The sequence below is a fragment of the Aspergillus ambiguus genome (assembly GCF_047715705.1).
Source record: "Aspergillus ambiguus strain CBS 117.58 unplaced genomic scaffold BDV59scaffold_33, whole genome shotgun sequence".
In the NCBI taxonomy this organism is placed as follows: Eukaryota; Fungi; Ascomycota; class Eurotiomycetes; order Eurotiales; family Aspergillaceae; genus Aspergillus; species Aspergillus ambiguus.
This window is the reverse complement of record NW_027395546.1, coordinates 115,965-137,513: the sequence shown is the minus strand read 5'-3', so window position 1 is coordinate 137,513 and position 21,549 is coordinate 115,965. Positions and strand designations below refer to the sequence as shown.

Below are 21,549 nucleotides of genomic sequence, written 5' to 3'. Positions count from 1 at the left end.
TGTATATTATTGCCTCTGGCTGATTGAACTTACGGTTATCTTTCGGAATAGTTATGATGGTGTACGGGAAGTTGCTATATACCGTTGGGTCAATCCTGATTGCAGCAGCTGCGACGGTTCGCTCATTCAATTTCATGATCGTGGGGAGGATCATCGCTGCCCTAGGTCATATTTCAACGGAAATTGCTGGGTTCAAGATGTTCTCTTCTTGGTTCCCTCCTAGTCAAGGATTCGCATCCACTCTTGGCTTCGAAGGAGCAGCTAGCGCCGTATGCTTGCAATTTTCATTGTTCGTATCCTTTCACCTTTTCAGGACTGATTCCTAACACCTGGGATGCAGCTTGGTGGATTTGTTGGTAAAGCTACCGCAAATGTCATCGCGGAGGTGAGCTTTCCAACAAAACATTCTTGTAGATGAATTAATTCAAAGGGCTGTACTGATGATCTAGAGCCGTGGTTTTGGATGGTCTTTTTGGGTAGCAGTATTTGTCAATATATTCGGGAATATCGCCACGATAATATTTTGGCTTCTGAACCGATACCGCCTGCGACACTACCAGGATCCAGAGGACAGTGCCACCGGTGAAAACCTGCAAAAAGCAAGGTTCAAGTTCCAGAAAATTTTTCAGCTGCCGTGGATGTTCTGGTCAGTGATGGGTATCTCGTTATGGATATCAAGCCTTGCTACTGTTTTCAGCCAGAACGCTACAGAGCTAGCAGAGAAGCGATTCAATGTCGACACCGTCACTGCTGGATGGTACAGTGCAGCCTCTCAGTATGGAGGTGAGTTGGACGTGTCCCAAGGAAGAAGAGTACCTTCTGCGTTTATATCCTAACGACAGATGTGTACTAGGTCTGGTAATAATGCCGTTCCTGGGCATGTTCTTAGACGTCTGTGGTAATCGTGCGACAGTCCGTAAGTGCAAAGGACCTCTTCAAACCTAGATACGTTAACAGACTTCACCCTAGTATTGATATCTGCGAGCAGCCTACTCGTCAGCATGCTTTTACTCAACTTTGCAGTATCAATCCCCGGTACTATCGTCACATTCGTGATTTATGCTCTTGTAAAGGCCATCGCACCCACAGCGGTAGTGGACAGCTTCCGCACCACCCTATGGGAGGAATCCATCTTCGGGTCCGCCCTGTCTCTGAAAGAGACCATGAACGCAACGTACGCCCTTGCAAACGTCCTCATCCGTCTTCCCGACCCGTCCATCCATCGATCCAGATCCTAACAGGCAGTCAAATGCAGGGTGAACATCATTGTCCGAATGATAACTGGCGCCATCCAAGATGCCGATAATGATTCCTACGTAGGAGTTGTGAAAGTCTACCTCGTTATGGCCTTCTGCGCAATGGCTTTCGGCATGTCCATCTTTCTTGGTGCACTGGTCAGCCCCAGCCTAGCGCCTCTACAGTGGACGCGAAGACAACGACTTTCCAAAGGGCCCGGTCATCTAGCCCTTTTGCGCGAAAACCATCTCGTGCTGCATATCGGGCGGACGAGGTGGACCACCATCGTCTGCTGTGGTGTACTTGGGATACTTACTCTAGCAAGCTGGGCGATTTATATCTGGGGTGCGATCACGGGCAATAGTGTGTGAGGTTCGAAAGGCCCAAATCATCGATGGTCGACTCTAAAGTGGATCTGGAGAATGATGGACAGAACCATCTTTAGTTACTTAAGAGAGATATACGTTTTCCCGTATTGTGAGTCAACGGGGAGTTGTGTTGCCTGCAACGTAGGTTATGCACTTTTGATAAGAACTATACGAAAGGCTTCTTTCAATATGCATTGAGTGGTTCTATCACGTAGGTCTTTAAGGTATGAAACGCGGAATCATCGTAAAAACTCAAAAAAAAGGGGTATAGATGGCATCAAAAAAGGACAAACAAGAGCTCAAAATCCGCATCGTCAGAGTGATCTATCATGAATATGAGGAGAGAACCGACCGACAATGTTATGTCCCACATAACCAAAGATCATATCACAATCAGTCTTTCTGCCCCTCATTCTCAATAAGCTCGAGGACAATCTGACTTCGCTCATATTGAGGATGCTGCATGCTGATCTTGACGGTGTGGCCGGTGTTGGCCAGAGCGACCCCATTGGACAGACCGCTGGACAGGTTCACTGCACCACCGGCAGAGGTGGGTACGCTGTTGGCCCCAGACCCAGGCAGACTGCTGCCGTCATCCAGACACACTACGTTATGGCCGGGGATAACCTGGCGGAGGCGGCCGTTCATGGCGTTGCGCACCTCCACGAAATCGTCGTTGAAAAGGATCAGGAATTTGCCGTACAGACAAGCGGAGTGAGCGCGACCCACAAATTCCATGACCACACTGCGTGACACGTCGCCGTGCTTGTTCACATATACAGCACAGTTGGTATAAACGACCAGGAATTCGCTGTCACTCAGACGGAACATGCCCAAGGGACGGAGGTCGCTGATGCGGTTGGCGATGCTGCTGAGGCGGGCCTGTGCCTCCGGGGCCGTCTCGGATCGGAAATCGGGCACCGACCATGACTGTTTCTTATCGAGGGTGAGGATTTCAACTCCGCGCTGTGTGGAAATTGCTAGGGATGAATGGAACATGTTGATGCAGTAGCTTTCCGCGGGTATGTAGAACTCGTCATACTCGCGGAAGAACTCCGTCTGCGACCGCCGTGAAAAAAATTTGCTTCTACTCGTGGCTGACTTTTGCAGAACTGGCTCTAGCACCTACGTTCGAGATTAGCGCCAACAGTGCATACGACAGATTGCGATGATATCTAGGAACGTACCTTGAACGTGGATGATAGGCCGTCCCGCTTCTTGTACATGACCAGGGTGCGGTCCTTCATGTGTCCAGCAGCAAAGAAGCCCACTTCTCGAGCCCCAGACAGTTTCTGTGGCGCCCGCCGAGCCGAATCAGTACTGCTCGGTGACGACACGCCGCTAGCAGGACACACAACGTCCAGATGGTAAGCGATCAGGGACTTGTCTGCGATAAGAAGAAACAGATTGAACTCCTCGAAAACAGCGATCTGGGTTACCCGTGAAATGGGAATACTCTTATAGTTGTTAGAATAATGACACTTTCGGAATATACAGAATAGTGGAAGAATGCAAAACCTACCCGAGCCCAACCGCGGGGATTATTGTACTCGGACACGTACACTCCATTGTCGGTGCCAACCGCACACATCATCCGGCCAGCGGGCTGCTGAAAGACTGTGGCACAATGCACGTTACTGCGGCAGACTGGATGCGGGCGGGATTTCGCAGGGTACCTCTGTTCCACCTCTTTGATTGCCCTGTCTAGAGGAGTGCCCTTGATTGTGACGCTCTTGGACGGCGAGTGCTCCGTATTCGCAAACGCCGTATCTGCAAGCACCCGAAGTCTAAACGGCTCAGCATTCTGGGCAAAAAGGGCATTTGCATGCTTCGTCTTGGCTTCGATAATCTTCTCGCACCAGTCCCTGCGGTTTTGAGCGGAGAACGCATATAGTGTGTAGGTACCATTGGTGCCGAGGTGCTTGATCTTGAAAGGGTATAAGACCTTGTCGTTGCTAGAGTCGAGAACGGTGGTTGGGACCAGCGTCTTGCCAGAAGATGCATTCGTCGTGTTTGTCGAATTGCCACTGTTTGCCTGATTTAAGGGCACTCCGCCACGTGCAGCTGCCTGTTGAGGGACCGATGTGGCCACAACACCACGAACCGAGGACTTGACAACGGGATCGTCGTTGGTGCTCTCCAGGACTAGGAGGTCCATAGGGATGGGGAGTTTTGATACATCATAACTCTCGTACTTGACAGTCCGGGATGGGTCACGAGCGGTAAAGGTCTTCGCAAGAACCAGATAATGGTCAAAAAGAATAGCATGTGTGTCAACCAAGAATCGAGTACGAGTTCCGGGTCGTTGTAAGTCTCCCCTGAAGATGATCTCGCGTCCCAGATGTTCCAAATTCAGTTCAACTTCTTTCTTCATATCCGGGCGGAGCTGAAGTTTTGAAGACAGCTCTACAAGGTCAACCTTTTTGCTCATCTCTCCGACCTTGTTGTCACATTCCAGGGCGACCAACTTGATCTCGTCGATAGCCTGTGCCAGGTTTGTCTTCTCCTCGCTATCCTTGATCATATTCTTATGGACGGTGGTCAGGAGGAGAGTGTATCGCTGGATTCGCGTGATGGGCGATTTCAGATAGGTATCCCAACTGAGGCGGTTGGACTGTTTGAGCTCGCGGACACTGTTGAGGAACTGTCGGAAGTGGATATTTCTCTCTGATTCCTTGCGGACAAGGTAATTGGCATAAGGGAATGTGGAAGCATAGTCAACATAGACTGCCTTCGCTTTTCGGATCCACTCGCGGAAGATGTCGCTGAAACCAGCAATGAATGGGCCCTGCTCCTTCTGCCGATACTTGAGCTGCGCAAGGAGATGGTCCTCGTTCACCTTCTTAACGGCATCGACCTTCCCGAACACATCATGCAAGAACTTGGTCAGACGCTTAGGGTTGATAACAGACGGCTGCATGGTCCCCAGCCGGTCTCGGTAGAGTTCCCGAAGAACGTCGAGTTGAGAAATGAAGTAATCTTCGGTGGTCACGATCTCGTGAAGGTTGTTTTGGCGGTCAATTTCTTTCTTGGGATGGGACTCCAATAGCTCCTTGGACACCTTGTAGAAGGTCATCCAGTCCTCTGCCTTCTTTTGGGGTTCCATCATCTGCGCCTTAAGGTTGACCTTCTTGAGCGTGCGCATACAATGGTGGGAGTAGCATCGCCCGAATACTTCGTTCTCCTGCTCATGCAGACGCGATGAATAGCATCCCGTGCCTGTGATCTGGAAAAGGACGCCTGATAGCCTTCCCCTACCAAACTTAACCCATTCCTCGTCTTGGACGAGGGCTTCTTCCTCCATCATATTCTTGACGACACGGGCAGCGAGAGTCTCGGCATCGGCGATGTTCATGGTCGGCACCTTGTGGGTAAACAAGGCGACGATGGCGTCGACGATGGCCTGCTCTTTGAGGTCTGTCTCGTCCTCACTCAGCTCGCGGATCCAAGCAAGGATGGCGCTCAGGGCCCAGGGTTCCTCACAGCGACGGAACTGCTCGGAGGAGAGTTTGGCCGGGTTGAACTTCTTGCGACGACCTGCGGGGATGGTGGGAAGATCGAGGGTCATATCGGCCTGAGGGGAGGCATCAACGATGGAGCCATATTCCTGCTGGCGCAACAGCTCCTGTTGCTGTTTGTGTTTGGCCCGATCCGCGTCGGTCTTAGACCTGATGGGGGGGTCAGCACGGGGTCCAATTGGATGACTCGACAAGGACGTCGACCGTGGCACTTGCGAGGGGCTGGACACGGTCGGCGAAGGCGAGTCGGCAGCAACAGGCAGGTGAGAGGGTGTATACTGGGTGGGACTTTGCCAGTCCGCCTGTTCCTGATGGCGGTAGGTCCCCGCGGGCATCAGGTGGGGGATCAAGCTCGAATTGGCCGGTTCCACGGGGGCAGGGGGCAGGGGTCGCATGCCGGGATGGAAGAAGAGATCCCCCGGCTCTCCCATGTCTTCGAAACCCTCACTATCTGACTGGGGGGAGGAGTGGGGATGGGAGGGGGATTCCTCCGCCTCCTCCTCACCATAGTCGAAGCTCATCCGACGAGCATAGGCACCGGGCTCGGCCAGACCCCCGGTACCCCCTGCATCCACGCGCGCATGGGGCGTGAAATCCTGGAAAGGGTAGCCAGGGTCCGTGGTGAAGGGCGGATATTCGTAGTCATCGGAGTAGTCGCCGCGGGAGTCGGCAGACATGTTCGAGCTTCTCATTGAGCCGGAGGTCGGGGCGAGGCGTCCGAGGTCGGATCCATTGCGATCGTCATAGTCTGCGTTATCGTAGGACGAGTGACGCGCGCGATAGCTGGCACCGTAGGGGGTGGTCTCGTTGTCGGGGTGCGGCGAGGGGCCATGGACAGAGGAGTAGGATCCATACGGACCGAGGGAAGCATTGGTCTCCCTCCGAGAGCGACCCTGCAGTCGTTCGGCCTGGGCCCGCTCTTCTTCGTCGGCCATCTGCAGCATGGCCAGGCCGGCCGCAGCTTCGGCGTCGCTGTCGTCGCTGTAGGCATCGTAGTTCACGTATTGGCCGGTGCCCGTCGCAATACTGCCATTAGTGTGGGTATGTCGTTCGTCCGGGGACAATCGCATGGAGCCATCGCCACCGGGGCCGTCCGGGGCGGCACCCGCGGTGTCGACATGCAAGGGACGGTGATGCCGCCGGAAGGATGCACTGGAGAGCTGGGTATCCTTGACCGCGGCATCTACCTCCTTGATGAGATCCTCGTATCCCAACGGTTCTGGGGTTGGGTGCCCAGCAACAGCACCATTGGGGGTGCCAACTCCATCGACGTCCTCCGCCTGGACCGGGGGACCGGGGAGTGGACGAGACTGAGGGTGTCTGGTGAGGGTGTCGGTCCTTCGCGGCGAGTGCTGTGGCTGAGCTTGATGCATGGGGGGAGTGGGCACGGAGTGGATCTTGGCATAAGGGTCCTCAACGAGGGATGCATGTGCTGGGGGCTCCGGAGGTTGATCCGGTATGCCCTCGGATGACAACACGGGCGCGTATGTCGTGGTTGAGGGGTATAGGGTTGAAATTGACGTTGACGCGTGAGGATGGGTTGTGGGGGAAGCGTAGGTGGCGGTTGGGGACATAGGGTTGAAGGAAGAGCCGTAAGTGACAGATTGACGCGCGCCGTAGGGATGTTCAGGGCCTCGAGGGGGCAGTGATGGTGGCGGGGGCGGCGGAGGTAAGGAGGGATGAGGCACGGCGTACGGGGTAATCGGAGAAGCGACATTTGCAGGTTGATAGGCAGCTGGGTTATAGGGCTGATGAGGGGTGGATGTGTTCAGGGTCGAATAGGCTAGCGGATTATAGCCGAGGGAGGGTTGTGATGGAGTGGAGGGAGATGCATATTGTTGAGGTCTGTACGTAGTCGCGGCGGACGTATAGTTGTATTGATAGCTGGACTGGGAGAAGGCTCGGTCACGCGAGATCTGTGGCGAGGCTGATGAGGGTGAAGGCATAGAGAGATGCGCGTATCGAGGGTCGGTGGATGTTGATGTTGATGTTGTCGTCACGGTGGAGGATGTTGGGAGAGACTCCGTGGTACGGGCAAAGAGAGAAGCGTCGTCGCCGACATTGTAGCTGGGCATTCGACGAAGAGAAGGAGGGTGGTTGTAGTCGTAAGGGTGGTGGTCGTATGGCTGTTGTTGGCCATTCTGGTAGGCCATGATGGAGGGTAAAAGAGGGGGGTGGGGGAGTGGGCGGACGAGGAGAGAAAGACGGTGCCCGAGGGAGAATGAAAGGATAAAGAAGAAGAGGGAGAAGAGAGGTCGAGGGGAGAGAAGAGGAGAGGAGGAGAGCAGAGAAGATGGTGAGAGAGAGAGAAGAAGTGAGAGTGAGACGAAAGAGGGAAATGAGGCTCTGCGGGGGCACGTGTGGGGTCGAAGTATAGCCCTAGCAGTACATATACACCGAGCACCATCAAGGCTGGAAGACGATACTAGATGAGATTACACTAATAACGGACCGGTATTCTTAGAATGAATTTATTCCAGGTATCATGCTCTGATTGTCTGTCGAGTCTGCCGTGGTCACGATGCACCCCGTTTGTATACTTCCTTGTACTATATACATCCACCCACTCACACCCTCTCTAACATCAACACCCAGTCTTGATCATCTCTCGGAGGAGTAAACTGCTTCAAATACTGGGTCCCACATGCTCCATACTTCACAGATATAGACTCCCCCGTTAAGGGGTTATACCAATGCGCCTGTACCCGACATGACGACAGCCGACTCGTGTCAATCCGGAATGCCATCCCCTTCGGACTATACACCATAATCCACCTGTCATTGCCATCTCTCATCGCCATTACCCGGGAGTCATCTGTTCCAGGGTCCCCGATAATTATTTCTGGGGCTGGAACGCGCTGAAAGAAGCTCTTTGTCCCTCGGCCTAGCACAGCTTTCTGAATCCATTGCATTTGACCGGACCCTGGTAGCAGCAGATCACTCCGCCAGTCATTACTCGGTCCGCTGCCATCTGACGCAAAAGTCCCCGGGATCGCCATTTGCCACACTGCATTGGCCCCATACGTGATCCCGGCCGCTCCGGAAAAGATCTATATCTCCATGTCAGCGGAGGAAGGCCATAGTGTGACCCGCACAAGGGGAGACAGACCGCTTGCCAACTTCCAATCCGAACATCGCTTGCATTCCACGCGGTATAGGTATCATCTGCATTATTATATCGGTTTTCATAATGCGGTTCATTGTCAATCACCGGTCGTACGCGACCCCCCGCGTTCGACCCCGCCGCATACATCAGCTCAACCGGTTCCCAGCCCCGACGACAATTCCACCAGGGGATCGGTGGATTTGGGGGGTGGTCAGTATGTCCAGACTGACTGGTATCTAGTGTCAGCCAGGACCGGTTTCCGAAGAACGCGTGGGCGAGTGCCAGCGGTCCTCCTTGGAACCATTGATTTGTAGGATGCATTGTCATCAATGGCCACCATGTGGAAGGCGATGCTCTGCCCGCTTCTGCGATCGCTTGTCGCTCCCCAGCCACAATCCCATTTGCCAGGGCATCATAGACAGGAGACCAATCTGTCACCTCGTACGTGGGTGGAACGCCCCCGTGACTGTAGTCATCCTTGACAGCCGTCTTATTCTCCCACCATGGATTGGTATCTGCCACGAGTGTTTTTGGGAGATAGGGATATCTATGCCCTATAAATCTCCCAAATGCAGGCGCCGTATTTGTATTTAGAACACCGGGAGAGTTTGCTACCCTGAATTAGCCATTCTGGCCTGTGTCCCTAGAAGCCAGACAAAACTTACCGCTATCATGAACATAATTCCCCCAGGCTGGTACCATGCAAACGCGAATGCCTTTCTTCCACGCCAACTCAATGATTGAGTCAACGTATGCCCAGTACGCCTCATTTGGCTGGTTGACATCCTTATCAATGAAGGGGAGATCTCCATTTCGGTTGGGACTGTCAATTCCGATCTGGGTGAAACCAACAGCCAGAACCACCGTGAAGCCCTTGTGAGCTCGATCTGACAAGTATAATTCCGCCTCTGTATAGTTGAGGCGATGGAACAGCAGCCATGCCGTATCCGCCTGCCAGAAGAATGGTGCTCCGCTTGCTGTTTGGAGAAACCTGCCATTCCCAGACGGAGTTACGGCATATTCAGCGGGTGCCTTCCATGCTACTATGGCTTGTATACATAGTATGATACACGGAAAAGCACGCCGGATGATCATGGCTAGAGGAGTAACTGGCCTAAAGTCGCTTGGATAGAGGGGTAGATGATTGTTGGCAACGTGGGGAAAGCTTCCTACTTAAGAGCACGCAGGTCATTTTCTCGAATGCAAAATCCCCCCTTCAATTGTACAATACACTACCGTGACCTAGAAAGTGCACTGCGAGAAGGATTAAACAGGTGCGGGGATGTTCAGGTGTGCTATATCTCAACCCCCTTAGACTCTGCCGCTGTAATTCGTGGAAAATTGCCCCCTTCCCTCGGATCGACAACAGACTGATCATTTGAGGAATATAAATCTCTTGTTCGCAGACAATTGGGGAACGATAGCCTCCGACTACCGGAAAGAGGGACGCATAAGATGTCAAAAGTATTCGATGCACTAAGCGAATATCACTGGCGCAACCTTGCAATGCTTTCCGCCGCGACGCAGCTGGTCACGATCGATAGTTCTTCAATATCGAACCTGTCGCAAATTTGCACCGTTGACACAGCATCGACTGTCGTCACTCTTTACCCACAGTGTTATCGCAGCGCAAGCTCTGAATTCTTCCTATTTTGCTAACAAAGGATCAAGTGCAAGGCAAGCTCTATACAGAGTTCGCGCGCGGGGCAGAAAAACGCGGACGGGAAAATGATCTCATAAATTCACGGAATATGGATAAGGAACGCTTCATGGTTCGTACTTGGACCCAAGGACTTGGTATGAACGCCATGTTTCCATGGATCCTGTTCTACACCTTAATATACTGCTTTCCTCGGGTAAAGAACCAAATGACTTCATCCCTTGCTTCGATGACATCGTGGGATTGCCCCGAATACCTGCGCTGGTGTTTGTTATGGTCATGCATTCCATTTTTCGCGATCAGATACACTATCCCCCCTCCCTACAACATATCATTGTCTCGCACGCCATCCCACTTTGGATGCGGTAAACCTCAAATGAAGTCACTCGTCCTCATCGTCGGAGCACTGGCTCCGCTTCCTGCGGTAACAGAGTCCTGGAACCCCCTTTATCTAAGCAATTCTCCTCTTTCCTCAGTGGAAACTCGAGATGAATCTCCCGGGGCTCGTAAGTCGTGATAATTTGCCAAATATTCTAACAAGCCCTAACAGTGTTGGTTAGTGCTCCCTTATGCGCTGGATCCGCTTCCCTTAGGATCGGTGCAGCCAAATGGCTGGCTACGTGATCAGTTGCGTCTTATGGCCGACGGTCTCCCGGGTCATGAACATGACTTCTACAGATACGTCCGTGACAATCTTTGGGTGGGTGGGGACCAAGAGTATAGCGGTGCACACGAGGCTCTACCATATTGGTACAACGGCTTAGTGCCTCTTGCCTACCTTCTGAACGACCAGCGCCTTAAAGACCAGGTGGCGAACACCACGGACTATGTGTTATCTCATCAACAGCCCGATGGCTGGCTAGGCCCCGAGACAAATGCCAGCGAACGCGATTTCTGGGCGCGTTATCCAATGCTTCTGGGGTTGACCCAGTTGGCTGAGGTAGAAGCTGAAACCCCGCTGCGGACGCGGATTCTCGATGCAATCCACCGGTTCGTCGATATCGCGCATTCCATGCTCTCAGACAATTACCAAGGCTACGTCAAGCACGACGGCCAGAACTTTGATGACAAATGGGGGCGTGCTCGCGCGGCTGATATGATAATGTCACTCCAGTGGCTCTACGAGCATGATCCGCGCAATCAATCGCAGACCCTCATAGATTGTATGACAATGTTCCACAACCAAGCCTTGAACTGGTCACACTGGTACACGGAAGGTGTCTATCCTAAAGCTGATCTAGATACGCTCCCCAACAATTTTACCACTGTCAATTACCCTTACGAACATGGCGTCAATGTTGCACAGGGCCTGAAATTTGGGGCTGTTGTCCGGCGCTTCAAACACGACGATGCATTTGCGGAGACCTCCCGAAACGCCGTCAAATGGACGATGCAGTACCACGGGACCCCTTCAGGCTCCGTCATTGCCGATGAACAACTGGCTGGCCTAAGTCCTGTTCGGGGCGTCGAGCTCTGCACTGTGGTCGAAACAATGTTCTCGCTTAGCTACAACTACCAAGCCCTGGGTGAGAATCACTTTGCTGATCGCTGCGAGCTGGCCGCTTACAACGCGTTGCCGGTGATGACGTTGCCAGACTGGTGGGCACATCAGTATGTTGCTCAAACCAACCAGCCCATCTCCCACCAGCTGGACAAGTCTCCGTTCTCCAACGTGGATGAGTTTGGCCAGACGTACGGTCTTGAACCGAATTACCCCTGTTGTACTGTTAATTATCCCCAAGGCTATCCGAAATACGTCGCCGCATCATACGTGCGAGTAGGAGATAATGGGATTGCCCATATCCTTCTAGGGCCGACTTCTCTCAAGGCGCAAACGAGAGCTGGACTGAATGTTGATATTACTTGCGACACCGCATATCCGTTCACACAAGAGTTGTCGTATCGTATTCGGGCTGACAATTCATTCGACTTCCTAGTGCGTGTTCCTGAATGGTCCCGGTGGGTCAAGTTCTGGGTAAATGAGTTTGAACTGAACAATGTCAAACCCGATCCTGTTAGTGGACTGCAGCGCATCTCACTGGACGGCGATGTGTCGTTTGTCCGGGTCCAGTTTGGAGCTGACGTCCGAGTTGAACCGCGGGCTAATGACACCGTATCTATCTATCACGGTGCACTTCTCTATGCTATCCCGATCGCATATAATCTTACCGCGTACCGCGATTCGGAATATCCCGATGGTCCACCTAATGTACTTAACCATGATCTGTTGCCAACAACAGCATGGGCCTACGCAATCGACCCATCGACATTGCGGTATAAAGGGCTGCCAATCAACCAGACAGCCGTTCCAAGCCCACTGTGGTCCGACAAAGCACCGACGTCGATTACGGCGACAGTCTGTGAGATCCGCTGGGATCTCATTGATGGCTATGCACCCAACCCCCCACTAGCCGGAAACAGAACCTGTCTTGGAAAGCCCCGTGATATTGACCTGGTGCCATATGGCGGGGCAAAGCTGCATATGGCCGAGATACCGGTGGTAGAAATGAAGAATTGATATCCGAAGGCAATGGTATAGGGAGAAGAGTTTACAAAATCCGCCAAGGCATTAGTCCAGCACGTATGTGTCACATTGAGTGACGATCTGCAGTCATCACAGGAGTATTACCTGAAAGAGAGTCCAGTTATATATTGGCATGGAGCATTTAGCATCGGCCGCCCCGCATTCAAGATGCGGGGAATCAAGGTCTCTTCGGTTGATATTGCAGCGAGTCGGTTGATTCCTAACCCAAGGCTCGGCGTCATTAACATATCTTACGATGTTCAAAATACCGTCAATGTGGAAAATTTTCGGAAAATTAGGTGGCTACAATGCCGAGAAGGACGTCAGTCTTCTTGTAGTGGGATATCTCGGTTGAATTCTCTCATTCAAGAATTACCCGTGGTGCGCCAAGATGTAGATGTTTTATGACCCCTGTAACGAACCTGTATAGCGGGTTAAAGCTGCGAAGTGTGAGCGGAAACATAAATTGGACTGATCTTCCTGGTTTATCGAAGGGTTTCTCATACTATCCACATTTGATCGAAATGAAGGTTCCCGCATCTATTTTTACTGCCACTTTGGCTCTGTCATGTTCTGTTCTTGCCATTCCGAGATCATGGAGCAGTAGCCTACAGAAAAGGGCTGATCCTAGCAAGGTGGGCTACCTCGGCGTCTATTGGACAACCGAGGATGAAAGCGTGTATCTCGCTCTGAGTGACAACAATGATCCGACGGCGTTTGAGCCGATCAATGGTGGGAGCCCTATAGTCTCTCCGACGCTGGGCACCAAGGCAGTTCGCGATGCGTCTATCATTGAGGGCGTAGGAAGTACCGCCGGAAAGTATTACATAATTGCAACAGATCTGGACATCGACAGCGTGAGTATTTATCTATTCTAGTGAAGAGTACATGTTCTGATTATGTAGATAAACTGGAGTCAAGCTGTCCGTACTGGCTCTCGCGGAATCTTCGTTTGGGAGAGCACAGACCTGGTGACATGGAGCAACGAGAGATTAGTGACGGTCGAGGATGAGACAGCCGGCATGGTCTGGGCTCCAGATGCTGTCTGGGATCCGTCGCAAGGTAAGAGATCGTAATCATTGGCTGCATATTCCATACTGACGATGAAGGGCAATACTTGGTTCACTGGGCATCTCAATTTGTCAGCTTCTTTCATCTATAAAGGCATCTTACGACTTATTACTGACAGCATGTAGTATTCCGAAGATGACCCCGAACATACTGGGGACCCGACCACGACAACTATCCTTCGATATGCATACACCAGTGATTTCCAGACCTTCAGCGAGCCAAAGACCTACATAGATCTGGAGACTGCCACAACTATTGACCTGAGCTTCCTTCCTGTTGATGAAAACACGTTCGTGAGATTCTACGTCAACGGAAATATTACTGGTCCTGTGGTTGAAGTAAGTTTCAACGGACTCTTTGGAGATTGGGCGGCACCAAGTGGGAGTGTTGAAGATAGTGCCAGTTTTGAGGGTCCATACCCGTTCTGGGACAATGCTCAAGACAGTAAGGCTTATCTGCTCTGTGACCGAGTGGGCAGTGAACCTGGCTTGGCTGCGTGGGAATCCACCGATCCAACTTCTGGGGAATTCAGTCCGGTCACTTCGACGAACATCAGGTTCATGAGACATGGTTCGGTGTTGTCTGTCACTCAGGAGCAGTATGATGCTTTGGCTGCCCTGTAAAGAGATATATCAGTGATTATTTCGAATAAGGAAAAGATCATTACGGATAGCTTGCCTCTCATGTAGCATGAGCAGCTACGAGCGCTCTAATATTTGCCCTTTGGGTTTAACAGTGGAGCCTGAGCTGCGCGATTAAGGTGACGACAATCGTATTACTGGATAGTGCGTCTAAAGTCCTCGTTTTCCAGATTTTCCTCTTTATAGTATCTCGATATCGGTAGGTAATTACGAGAGGGTTTACTGGGCACATTGGGGTCCGTTGTACGAAGAGTTGGCTGATGACATGATATCCGCGATCTTGCAGCGAGTCGGTTGATTCTTAACCCAAGGCTCGGCGACATTAGCATATCTTACGATGATCAAGATATAGTCAATGTGGAAAAATTTCGGAAAATTAGGTGGCAATTTTAACAAAATTTAATCCCCCAAAAATAGAGCCGCACATCATGGTAGATGGTAGAAAAATCAGGGTGAGGGAGAGAGGAGAGGGGGAAGATGATACTTGAGTGTGAACTTTCCTCGTAGGTCCTACACGGACCGACCATAGGGGGGCAGTAGCCATTCCACATCCTTATACTTAAGGACCTCTGCATTACTATATCCGCTTGGCTTTCCGATATCCCCAGCCCTCGCAACAAGGGCGGACTGTAAAGCTAGGGCTAAGAGCCGGACAATCTCATTGTCCCAGGACAGGCAACCTTCTGCCAAATAAAGGCGAAACGCATTCTGTGCTATCTTCAAGGTCACGGTGAGACCGGCCCATCTTCGCTCATGCCATCTGCCCCTTATAAGGACGCCTTGGTTTACCAGTTGCTGCAGGAGTGCATCGATCTTTCTTTTGTGGGTCATATTATAGACCTTCCCCAAGTCATCATGGCGGAACTGGAGCAAAGTGTTCAGCACGGCCTATACATGCTTCACAGTTGACAAAGATGGCGCCGGTTTGCCTATGATATGGGTTTGAAGTGAACGGGCATATGCGTCCAGGGATCGGAACACGGTCTCACCGGTAGGAGTTCCTGTTGGACTATAGCAAGTTATTAGTATAATGTTCATATTAAATAGGGGTAGCTTTACCTTAGGGCTCCGGGTGACATGGACAGGTGAGCATCCCACAGCTTCTTAACGTACTGGAGACCACGCTGAGTGGTTTTTGACCCTGCAGGTGTGGTGAGGTTGCGAAGGTCATGCTTGGACTGTACCCGGTTTTCAAATTGACGATGAATCAATCGTTGAATCATCCGCTCACCGATGTTCGAATCCTCATCATCTTGCAATGAAAAGATATCATACTCGTCAATGGGATCCGAGCTGTTAAAGTCCGCCATGTTGAAAGAACGATGACGAAAAGAAAGACGAGGAAAAGGCTTAACAGGACAGGAACGGTCAGACTGCAGCCAAGACGTAGACAAATGAAAGGAAACGATCGAGTGACTGAGGAGGTCAAACCGTAACCACGTCGGAGGGTGCAAGGGGGGAAGAAGACGGAGATGGAGATGAAAGATGAGAGAAGGAATAAAGTCGAAGAAATCCCCACGGACTAACTGTCCAGTGACCCCGTACCTTTCTCATTTGGTATACCACAGTCTGACTACACCTAGTCGCTGGTCTGTAGCTATTATCTTCTACCGATAGTGCTCGTGCCTCTAATACTGTACTATATGCCTACCCATCCGTTTTACCACTCATTGCACGTTCACAACATAAGTAGTGTATTGTCGTTGCCTAATTGACTATCTGGAGGAATACAGTGAAGATGTAAAGCCCTTGGTCACTCCGTATCGTCGCTGTGGGTATTCTCGTCGTCGGCATCCTCATCACCGCCCCTCTGGTCGAACCCTTCTAAATCCATTAACTGCTGGTAGTTTATGACCGAGGCCGGGATCGCAGCATCTACCGGGGTAGGAGAGATGACATCGTCGCGGTCAGACAGGAGCAAAGCTCCCAGTGTCTGGCCTACGGGCCAAGCGAGTGCGAGGGGAACGTCGTGGTCATGGACCACGACGTTCCTCTCAATCTCAATGCAGTCTTCTTCAAACTCTCGGCATTTCAGGAACAATTGCCATTCCCACTCCTTAGTCGCTTCCGTCCAGTCCTGAATCTCGTGGTCATATCTCGCCTTCGCCTCCTCCACGGCCGTACCGTATCGAACAATTAGTCGATCGGCCAATACCTGGAAGTTGTAGTCGTTAGAAAACTCTTGGTAGAACCAAATGTGATTATTGGCTACCACCGAGCCATATATCACGAAGTGGTATGAATTGCGCTTGGTACGAGACGCCGGGATAGCACGGAGAAACACCACCTGCCCTGCTCGGGGTAGTGCTGTATTGCCTTGGTAGCGGGGAGTGAGGCGGTCCGACCCAATTCCAACTGGGGTCAGCAGCATTTGGTTGATACGTTCCAGAGTCTTAGCCCATTCGGGCCGCAGTGGTTTGGGATCGGGGTGAAAAGGTGGAAGCATTAGACTATCGAAACGAACCCGATATGAGAGGCGAGTAAAGGTAAATGCTTGCCCACTGTTAATAATATTCCCGAGTCCGTCATAGAACCGGTCATCCCGGCCAAAAAAGCGTGGATTTTCCTTTGCCCCAGCGGGGGGCTTAGAGGAGATAACATTCATATGGTCGGACCGAGTTTGAAGCAACCCCAAAAAGCTCGAAACTGTTCCTTGGACATATTACCTTTGAATTGCATGCGCATTTGCCTCATTCTTTCGACGTCAGCTCGACACTTTTCCTCCACGCGAGTTTCTGTGGCAAGGAGACGAGCATTGGAGTCCGCTACGACTTGGGCGATTTGTTCTCGGTGTCGTTCCTCGAGCTCCCGGATTCTCTCATCCTCGGTTGAACTGTCGCTAGTGCTCTCGCTATCGGTTGAACCGTCGGTTGAAACGTCGCCCACGGGGGGTTGGGGCCCTGGAGGAGGCTCGTCAGAGTTCTCGCTATCGCTTGAACTGATTGACATGGGCTCCGCTTCCGTAGGAGGTTTGTCGTCGGCGGTAGGAGGCTGAGATGGATTCGCGACGACCTGACCGCGTCCACGTCCATGGTTGCCACGGGGACGGCCGCGAGGGCGACCTCGGGGGCGACCACGACCACGAACCGCAGAGGATGAGGAGGAAAGCTGGCCTGACGAATTTCCTTGTCCGCGACCTCTGCCAGATCCGGGTGGGCGTCCTCTTCTCCGAGGCATGATTGTAGACGGTCTGACCACGAGAAGAATGTGAAGATATGAAATGAGATGATGTGAGATGAGATTAAGGATTATAGGCTAAGCCAGAAGGTGAAAGCGAAGAAAGGAGATGGGAAATTCTCACCGGACTAGCTTTGAGCTGATAGTGACAGTGCCAGGAGAGTGAATAGAAACACAAGTCACAAGAGGATAGTGAATCGATCTAACAACTGGCTTACCGTACATAAGATAATTAATATATAGTTTCAGGGCATATTATGTACATTGGACTTTTCAACTCAACCAAAGCCTATAGTCCTATAGTATAGTCCATAGTCAAATCCACCAACTAATGGGAAATACAATACTTTTTAACTGTGTTATATTCAATTCTATCTCTATCCATATAATAGAGATAGTCAACTTCAAGATAACAATAGGATAGCACTAAAATATCCATTGGCCGTTCTTTCAATAGAAGCCATGAAGCTCTAAATGTCGCCCTGAGCTGTTGTAATGAGGTCGAGCCGCAGAGGCGGAGTTGAGCTAGCTTACGTAACGCAAGTAGGATCTGGGATAGTCCGGAAAGGAAGTCGAAGTGCCGACGTAAGAAGGCACTCAGGCCCGTGGAGTGGTGCGTCCGATTTGTACATCTCCATTAAATTTTATACTTAGGATCAAGTCTGAAGAGACAAGATTTGCTCTACTATTTGATATTCCTTGACAGTAGCGTATGGGAAGTCATGTATGATATGTTAGTCCTTACGATTCTGCACCGGGAGGTTATCTGTAGTTCGTGCTTTACTGCTTGCCACCGTATTTGAGCCATGTTTGACGAGATATATTGTATTGGAAATGACAAAATAATAGGCACTATAACATAGTCGTCGAGGTTTGTGTTAACCACCGGTCATTTAGGCCTTTACCGACTAACTATAGTAAAGCGTCACATATGCCATATCCCTGATTCCAGCCCGCTTTTGACTGACGCGCTTCACGAACTTTCCAGAATATTGAACCCTAGGCCAAGTCAGTAAAAAATAGGCTAGTAAGGCAGTGATATACAGGTAGAAGATGACTCACATCATAGACTGCCCGTAAATCGTCTTTGTAGATCCTACCGTTTTTCTGAATCAGAAGCCATGTGGTCCCCCATTCAAAAAAGGCCGCTCCCCACTATATTGATTTACCAACTGATAGCTCTACTGTCATTGGAGATCACTTACCCCGAATGGATCGGCTGCGCAGCGATGACCGTGCATGAGATTGAAAAGCCCGCGTAATGTCAACGTGCCGTCGTTATCAGTGTCGTACTTGGAGAAAAGGTTCTCAAAGGCCTGTGGAATGAATCTCCCTTCTGGGTCATAGGTACCACTGTCGGAACCATGCTAAAATCGGATCAGAATCCTCGTACGTTCGATTGAGAAGACGAAAACTCTACCTTGGCCTTATGGATGCTTGAAACATACACCCGAAACAGTGGATCAGGAAGCCAGCTGTAGGCCAATCGTGTTGGATAGGAAAAGTTGATATTGATAATGAGAACGGCAAGGACGGAGAAAAGAATGTTGAAGCCCAATTCACGAAACCCGACATACACATCCCACGGAAAGATCTGCCCATCTCCGTCCTTATCCCAGAACAGGATATGCTGCTGGAGTGGTGTCTATATAGTATGGCATGGTTAGTGTTGCTCAGTCCCAAATAGAACAGTGAGATAATACATATTCTTTCACGGTCTGCACCCACTCTCGGTCACCAGATGGCATGTTCACCGAAATGGCCGCATTGCCGCGAGCGACACCAGGACTTTCAATGAATTGGTCAGTGTAGACTGCCGGTAAGCGGGATGATGTAACATGGCTATTCCTAGCAACTATTTTGATTCCTCCGTCCTTTTTACCCTCTCTTATCTCTGCGATTTGGCCCTGACCTATGTCAGTGGGAGTAAGAGACGAATTATAATCATTATAAGAAGGCATAGTATGGGATCCCAAATATGTTCAAGATGCCAGTTCGACGTCTGTTCCAATATGATAGATATGAAGCGTTTTGGGCAAACTGATCTCGCGGGAGGTTTATATTGAAAGCGTGCATACTTGACGTCATCCGAGATTCGGGACCCTGACATCACAACATAAATATAGCGGTGCCTGCCAGCATGCCTAAAGTGAGCTCTGATGACGCGGGCCTAGATTTCTCATGTTCCATAGTTCTAGTGTAGAATTGCGATACTCAGGCTAGTATACGGCATTTTGGACTAGCATAGTACGCCGGCACTCAAACTTTTGAGGCGTGTAAATCATACCCCAATTTTAGATACTCTTCGGAAAATGAGCTAGTAAAGAAAATTATAAGCTGATTTCAGATGACAAGCTCCCCGCTAATCTTATTTTTAGTTTATTTCCCCATTTATTTTCATGGCTTTGGTCCTACCATAATAGTGACATCATAGCATGATCTACCCTTAAATGCAGGACGACAACCAAGCCACGCCACTGAAAACTCGACAGATGTCACTGGTGAGTGCAGGAAACAGCTTGGCTTATTCATGAAAACCAGCCATAATCGCAGCCATGTATATTGTGGATCTTTGTCATTCCGTTGTCGATTACCTCCTCTCTTGGGTCAAAATGGTCAGCACGAAAAAAACTCTGTTAGATGAGGCGACTTATTAAACGTCAGCTAACATTTTTATCCAATTTAAGGCTCACAATCGACAGGTTGGGTGGTTAACAGTGGATCGTAAGGTAAGGGAATGAAGCCAGCCGAAGTTTAGAATCAGTACTTAACTCGCTTGCTAGACAGGCAGGGTCCTTCGCGAGCAGCAACCGCTGATGAAGAAACTCAAATTGATTTTCCTATTCAATCCATTTATGGAATGGCTCGACAAGACACATATGATGCGTCTTTATATGCATAACCAGGCAATTAAAGAAGGTTTCGCCCAATGTTTGCAACTAAAGGAATCAATGTAATAACTCTCAGCAAAGGGAAAGAAGAAGCCGAACCGGCATCGAAAGCGCAAATCAAGGAATTTGTTGATTTCTACCACATTGATATGAGCCAGTTCGAGCCGTCCAGTGAAGAAGAATACTCTACATTTGAAGACTTCTTTACGCGCGCGCACAAACCTGGATCTCGCCCCATTTACAAGAAAGATGACCCTGCAGCAGCTGTTGTCGTTGCCGACTCCCGTGTGGTAACTTACGAGACAGTTGCACAAAGCAAGAGGCTGTGGATTAAGGGTGATGAATTCACCATTACAAATTTGGTGGTAGACAAGCAACTCGGGCCCAGGTTCGACGACGGTGCCGTTGCCAGTTTCCGCTTGTCGCCACAAGACTACCATCGCTATCATAGCCCCGTTTCTGGTAAGATCAAACATTTTAGGAGCATGCCGGGTGACTACTATGAGGTGGATCCATTTGCACTTCGCAGTAAGCTTGATATCCTGACGAGAAATGCGCGCGACTACGTGGTTATTGAAAGCCAAGAGTTCGGAGATGTTTTATTCGTGGCTATTGGGGCATCTCAGGTGGGTTCAGTGAGGTAAATGACACCGGAGTACCCGTAATGTGGGCTATTTAACCAAAGGTGCTAACGCTCAGTAGGATCCATGAGCAATGGCAACAACCAGGGAATAGGGTTTGTAAGGGTGACGAACTGGGTATATTCCAGTTTGGGGGCTCGTCAATCATTGTGGCGTTCGAGAAGAACCGAATACAGTTTGACGAAGATCTATTAAAATTTAGTGCCCAATCGATTGCAGTGGATGTCGATGTTGGGATGAGTCTCGGCAGAGCTCTGAAAAGATAATGAGCGGCGAATGTTGGCGAGAGCGCATATTGTGAGCTCCTGTGGGTTGTATGAGTCTAGTCTCTCTCCACATTCGAGAATAGAAAGGTGTATACATCCACAGGGCTCAGGGATTGTTCAGGCTGTCTACGTCTAATTCAGACAAATTGTGGGTGCGGAGCTAATCTACTCAAATGCCCAGTTATCTACTTCTCGATATAATTCTTAGTATGCAAACAACCCAGGAAATAAGATAAACGAGTCTGCTGTCCTTTTAGCTGCTATTCGTTCAGCGGGGTCAAGTTGGCTTCGCCTGCCCCTCAATACACGCCCTATCGCAATCCCAACTCTTTTCATTGTCTCACCACAGGGACCCATTAATACAAGGCATAATACAAATTGTTGATGGTTATGGTCACTTTATTATTATATACTGCAACATAGCATCACGCATTACTCTTACAAATTACC

At 50.4% G+C, this 21,549-nt stretch overlaps 8 protein-coding genes across 8 annotated transcripts; 4 read left to right on the top strand and 4 right to left on the bottom strand.

Annotated features, from left to right (window-relative positions):
• Positions 1-50: 50 nt before the first annotated feature.
• BDV59DRAFT_184727 (major facilitator superfamily domain-containing protein) lies at positions 51-1,790 on the top strand (the record flags this gene model as incomplete). The annotated part of the gene is made up of 6 exons (XM_073690739.1): positions 51-269; positions 341-385; positions 450-783; positions 854-916; positions 970-1,174; positions 1,256-1,790. The coding sequence occupies 6 exons, from the start codon at positions 54-56 to the stop codon at positions 1,605-1,607; spliced, it is 1,215 nt and encodes a 404-aa protein (XP_073545074.1). The 3' UTR covers positions 1,608-1,790.
• Positions 1,783-7,415, bottom strand: BDV59DRAFT_184721 (putative Rho guanyl nucleotide exchange factor). The gene is made up of 3 exons (XM_073690738.1): positions 3,127-7,415; positions 2,792-3,061; positions 1,783-2,729 (listed from the first exon to the last, which is right to left on the bottom strand). Exons 1-3 carry the CDS (start codon positions 7,273-7,275, stop codon positions 1,998-2,000), a joined length of 5,151 nt encoding a protein of 1,716 aa, XP_073545073.1. The 5' UTR covers positions 7,276-7,415; the 3' UTR covers positions 1,783-1,997.
• A 167-nt stretch (positions 7,416-7,582) lies between these two features.
• Positions 7,583-9,323, bottom strand: BDV59DRAFT_195060 (glycoside hydrolase family 140 protein; the record flags this gene model as incomplete). The annotated part of the gene is made up of 5 exons (XM_073692492.1): positions 7,583-7,661; positions 7,694-8,172; positions 8,343-8,694; positions 8,731-8,839; positions 8,894-9,323. 5 exons carry the CDS (start codon positions 9,321-9,323, stop codon positions 7,583-7,585), a joined length of 1,449 nt encoding a protein of 482 aa, XP_073545072.1.
• A 941-nt stretch (positions 9,324-10,264) lies between these two features.
• On the top strand, positions 10,265-12,406 carry BDV59DRAFT_209791 (uncharacterized protein; the record flags this gene model as incomplete). Its single annotated transcript, XM_073695457.1, has 7 exons — positions 10,265-10,394; positions 10,449-10,574; positions 10,605-10,651; positions 10,682-11,467; positions 11,501-11,824; positions 11,858-11,887; positions 11,918-12,406. 7 exons carry the CDS (start codon positions 10,265-10,267, stop codon positions 12,404-12,406), a joined length of 1,932 nt encoding a protein of 643 aa, XP_073545071.1.
• A 519-nt stretch (positions 12,407-12,925) lies between these two features.
• BDV59DRAFT_209789 (glycoside hydrolase family 43 protein) lies at positions 12,926-14,106 on the top strand (the record flags this gene model as incomplete). The annotated part of the gene is made up of 4 exons (XM_073695456.1): positions 12,926-13,269; positions 13,318-13,474; positions 13,522-13,553; positions 13,609-14,106. The coding sequence occupies exons 1-4, from the start codon at positions 12,937-12,939 to the stop codon at positions 14,104-14,106; spliced, it is 1,020 nt and encodes a 339-aa protein (XP_073545070.1). The 5' UTR covers positions 12,926-12,936.
• A 1,771-nt stretch (positions 14,107-15,877) lies between these two features.
• Positions 15,878-17,301, bottom strand: BDV59DRAFT_204486 (uncharacterized protein; the record flags this gene model as incomplete). The annotated part of the gene is made up of 2 exons (XM_073694475.1): positions 15,878-16,617; positions 16,791-17,301. The coding sequence occupies 2 exons, from the start codon at positions 17,299-17,301 to the stop codon at positions 15,878-15,880; spliced, it is 1,251 nt and encodes a 416-aa protein (XP_073545069.1).
• A 912-nt stretch (positions 17,302-18,213) lies between these two features.
• BDV59DRAFT_209786 (caleosin family protein) lies at positions 18,214-19,299 on the bottom strand (the record flags this gene model as incomplete). The annotated part of the gene is made up of 5 exons (XM_073695455.1): positions 19,005-19,299; positions 18,722-18,946; positions 18,507-18,668; positions 18,364-18,456; positions 18,214-18,300 (listed from the first exon to the last, which is right to left on the bottom strand). Exons 1-5 carry the CDS (start codon positions 19,260-19,262, stop codon positions 18,214-18,216), a joined length of 825 nt encoding a protein of 274 aa, XP_073545068.1. The 5' UTR covers positions 19,263-19,299.
• A 557-nt stretch (positions 19,300-19,856) lies between these two features.
• BDV59DRAFT_209784 (putative phosphatidylserine decarboxylase) lies at positions 19,857-21,160 on the top strand (the record flags this gene model as incomplete). Its single annotated transcript, XM_073695454.1, has 5 exons — positions 19,857-19,916; positions 19,989-20,030; positions 20,085-20,220; positions 20,274-20,832; positions 20,895-21,160. The coding sequence occupies 5 exons, from the start codon at positions 19,857-19,859 to the stop codon at positions 21,097-21,099; spliced, it is 1,002 nt and encodes a 333-aa protein (XP_073545067.1). The 3' UTR covers positions 21,100-21,160.
• Positions 21,161-21,549: the final 389 nt, after the last annotated feature.

Bases quoted from the DNA above. Each gene is read 5' to 3' on its own strand.
- BDV59DRAFT_184721 (XM_073690738.1), bottom strand. From the start codon at position 7,275: ATGGCCTACCAGAATGGCCAACAACAGCCATACGACCACCACCCTTAC. The intron at 3,062-3,126 runs GTAGGTTTTGCA...AACAACTATAAG, and splicing joins ATCCCCGCGGTTGGGCTCGG to AGTATTCCCATTTCACGGGT. The intron at 2,730-2,791 runs GTACGTTCCTAG...TCTCGAACGTAG, and splicing joins GCCTATCATCCACGTTCAAG to GTGCTAGAGCCAGTTCTGCA.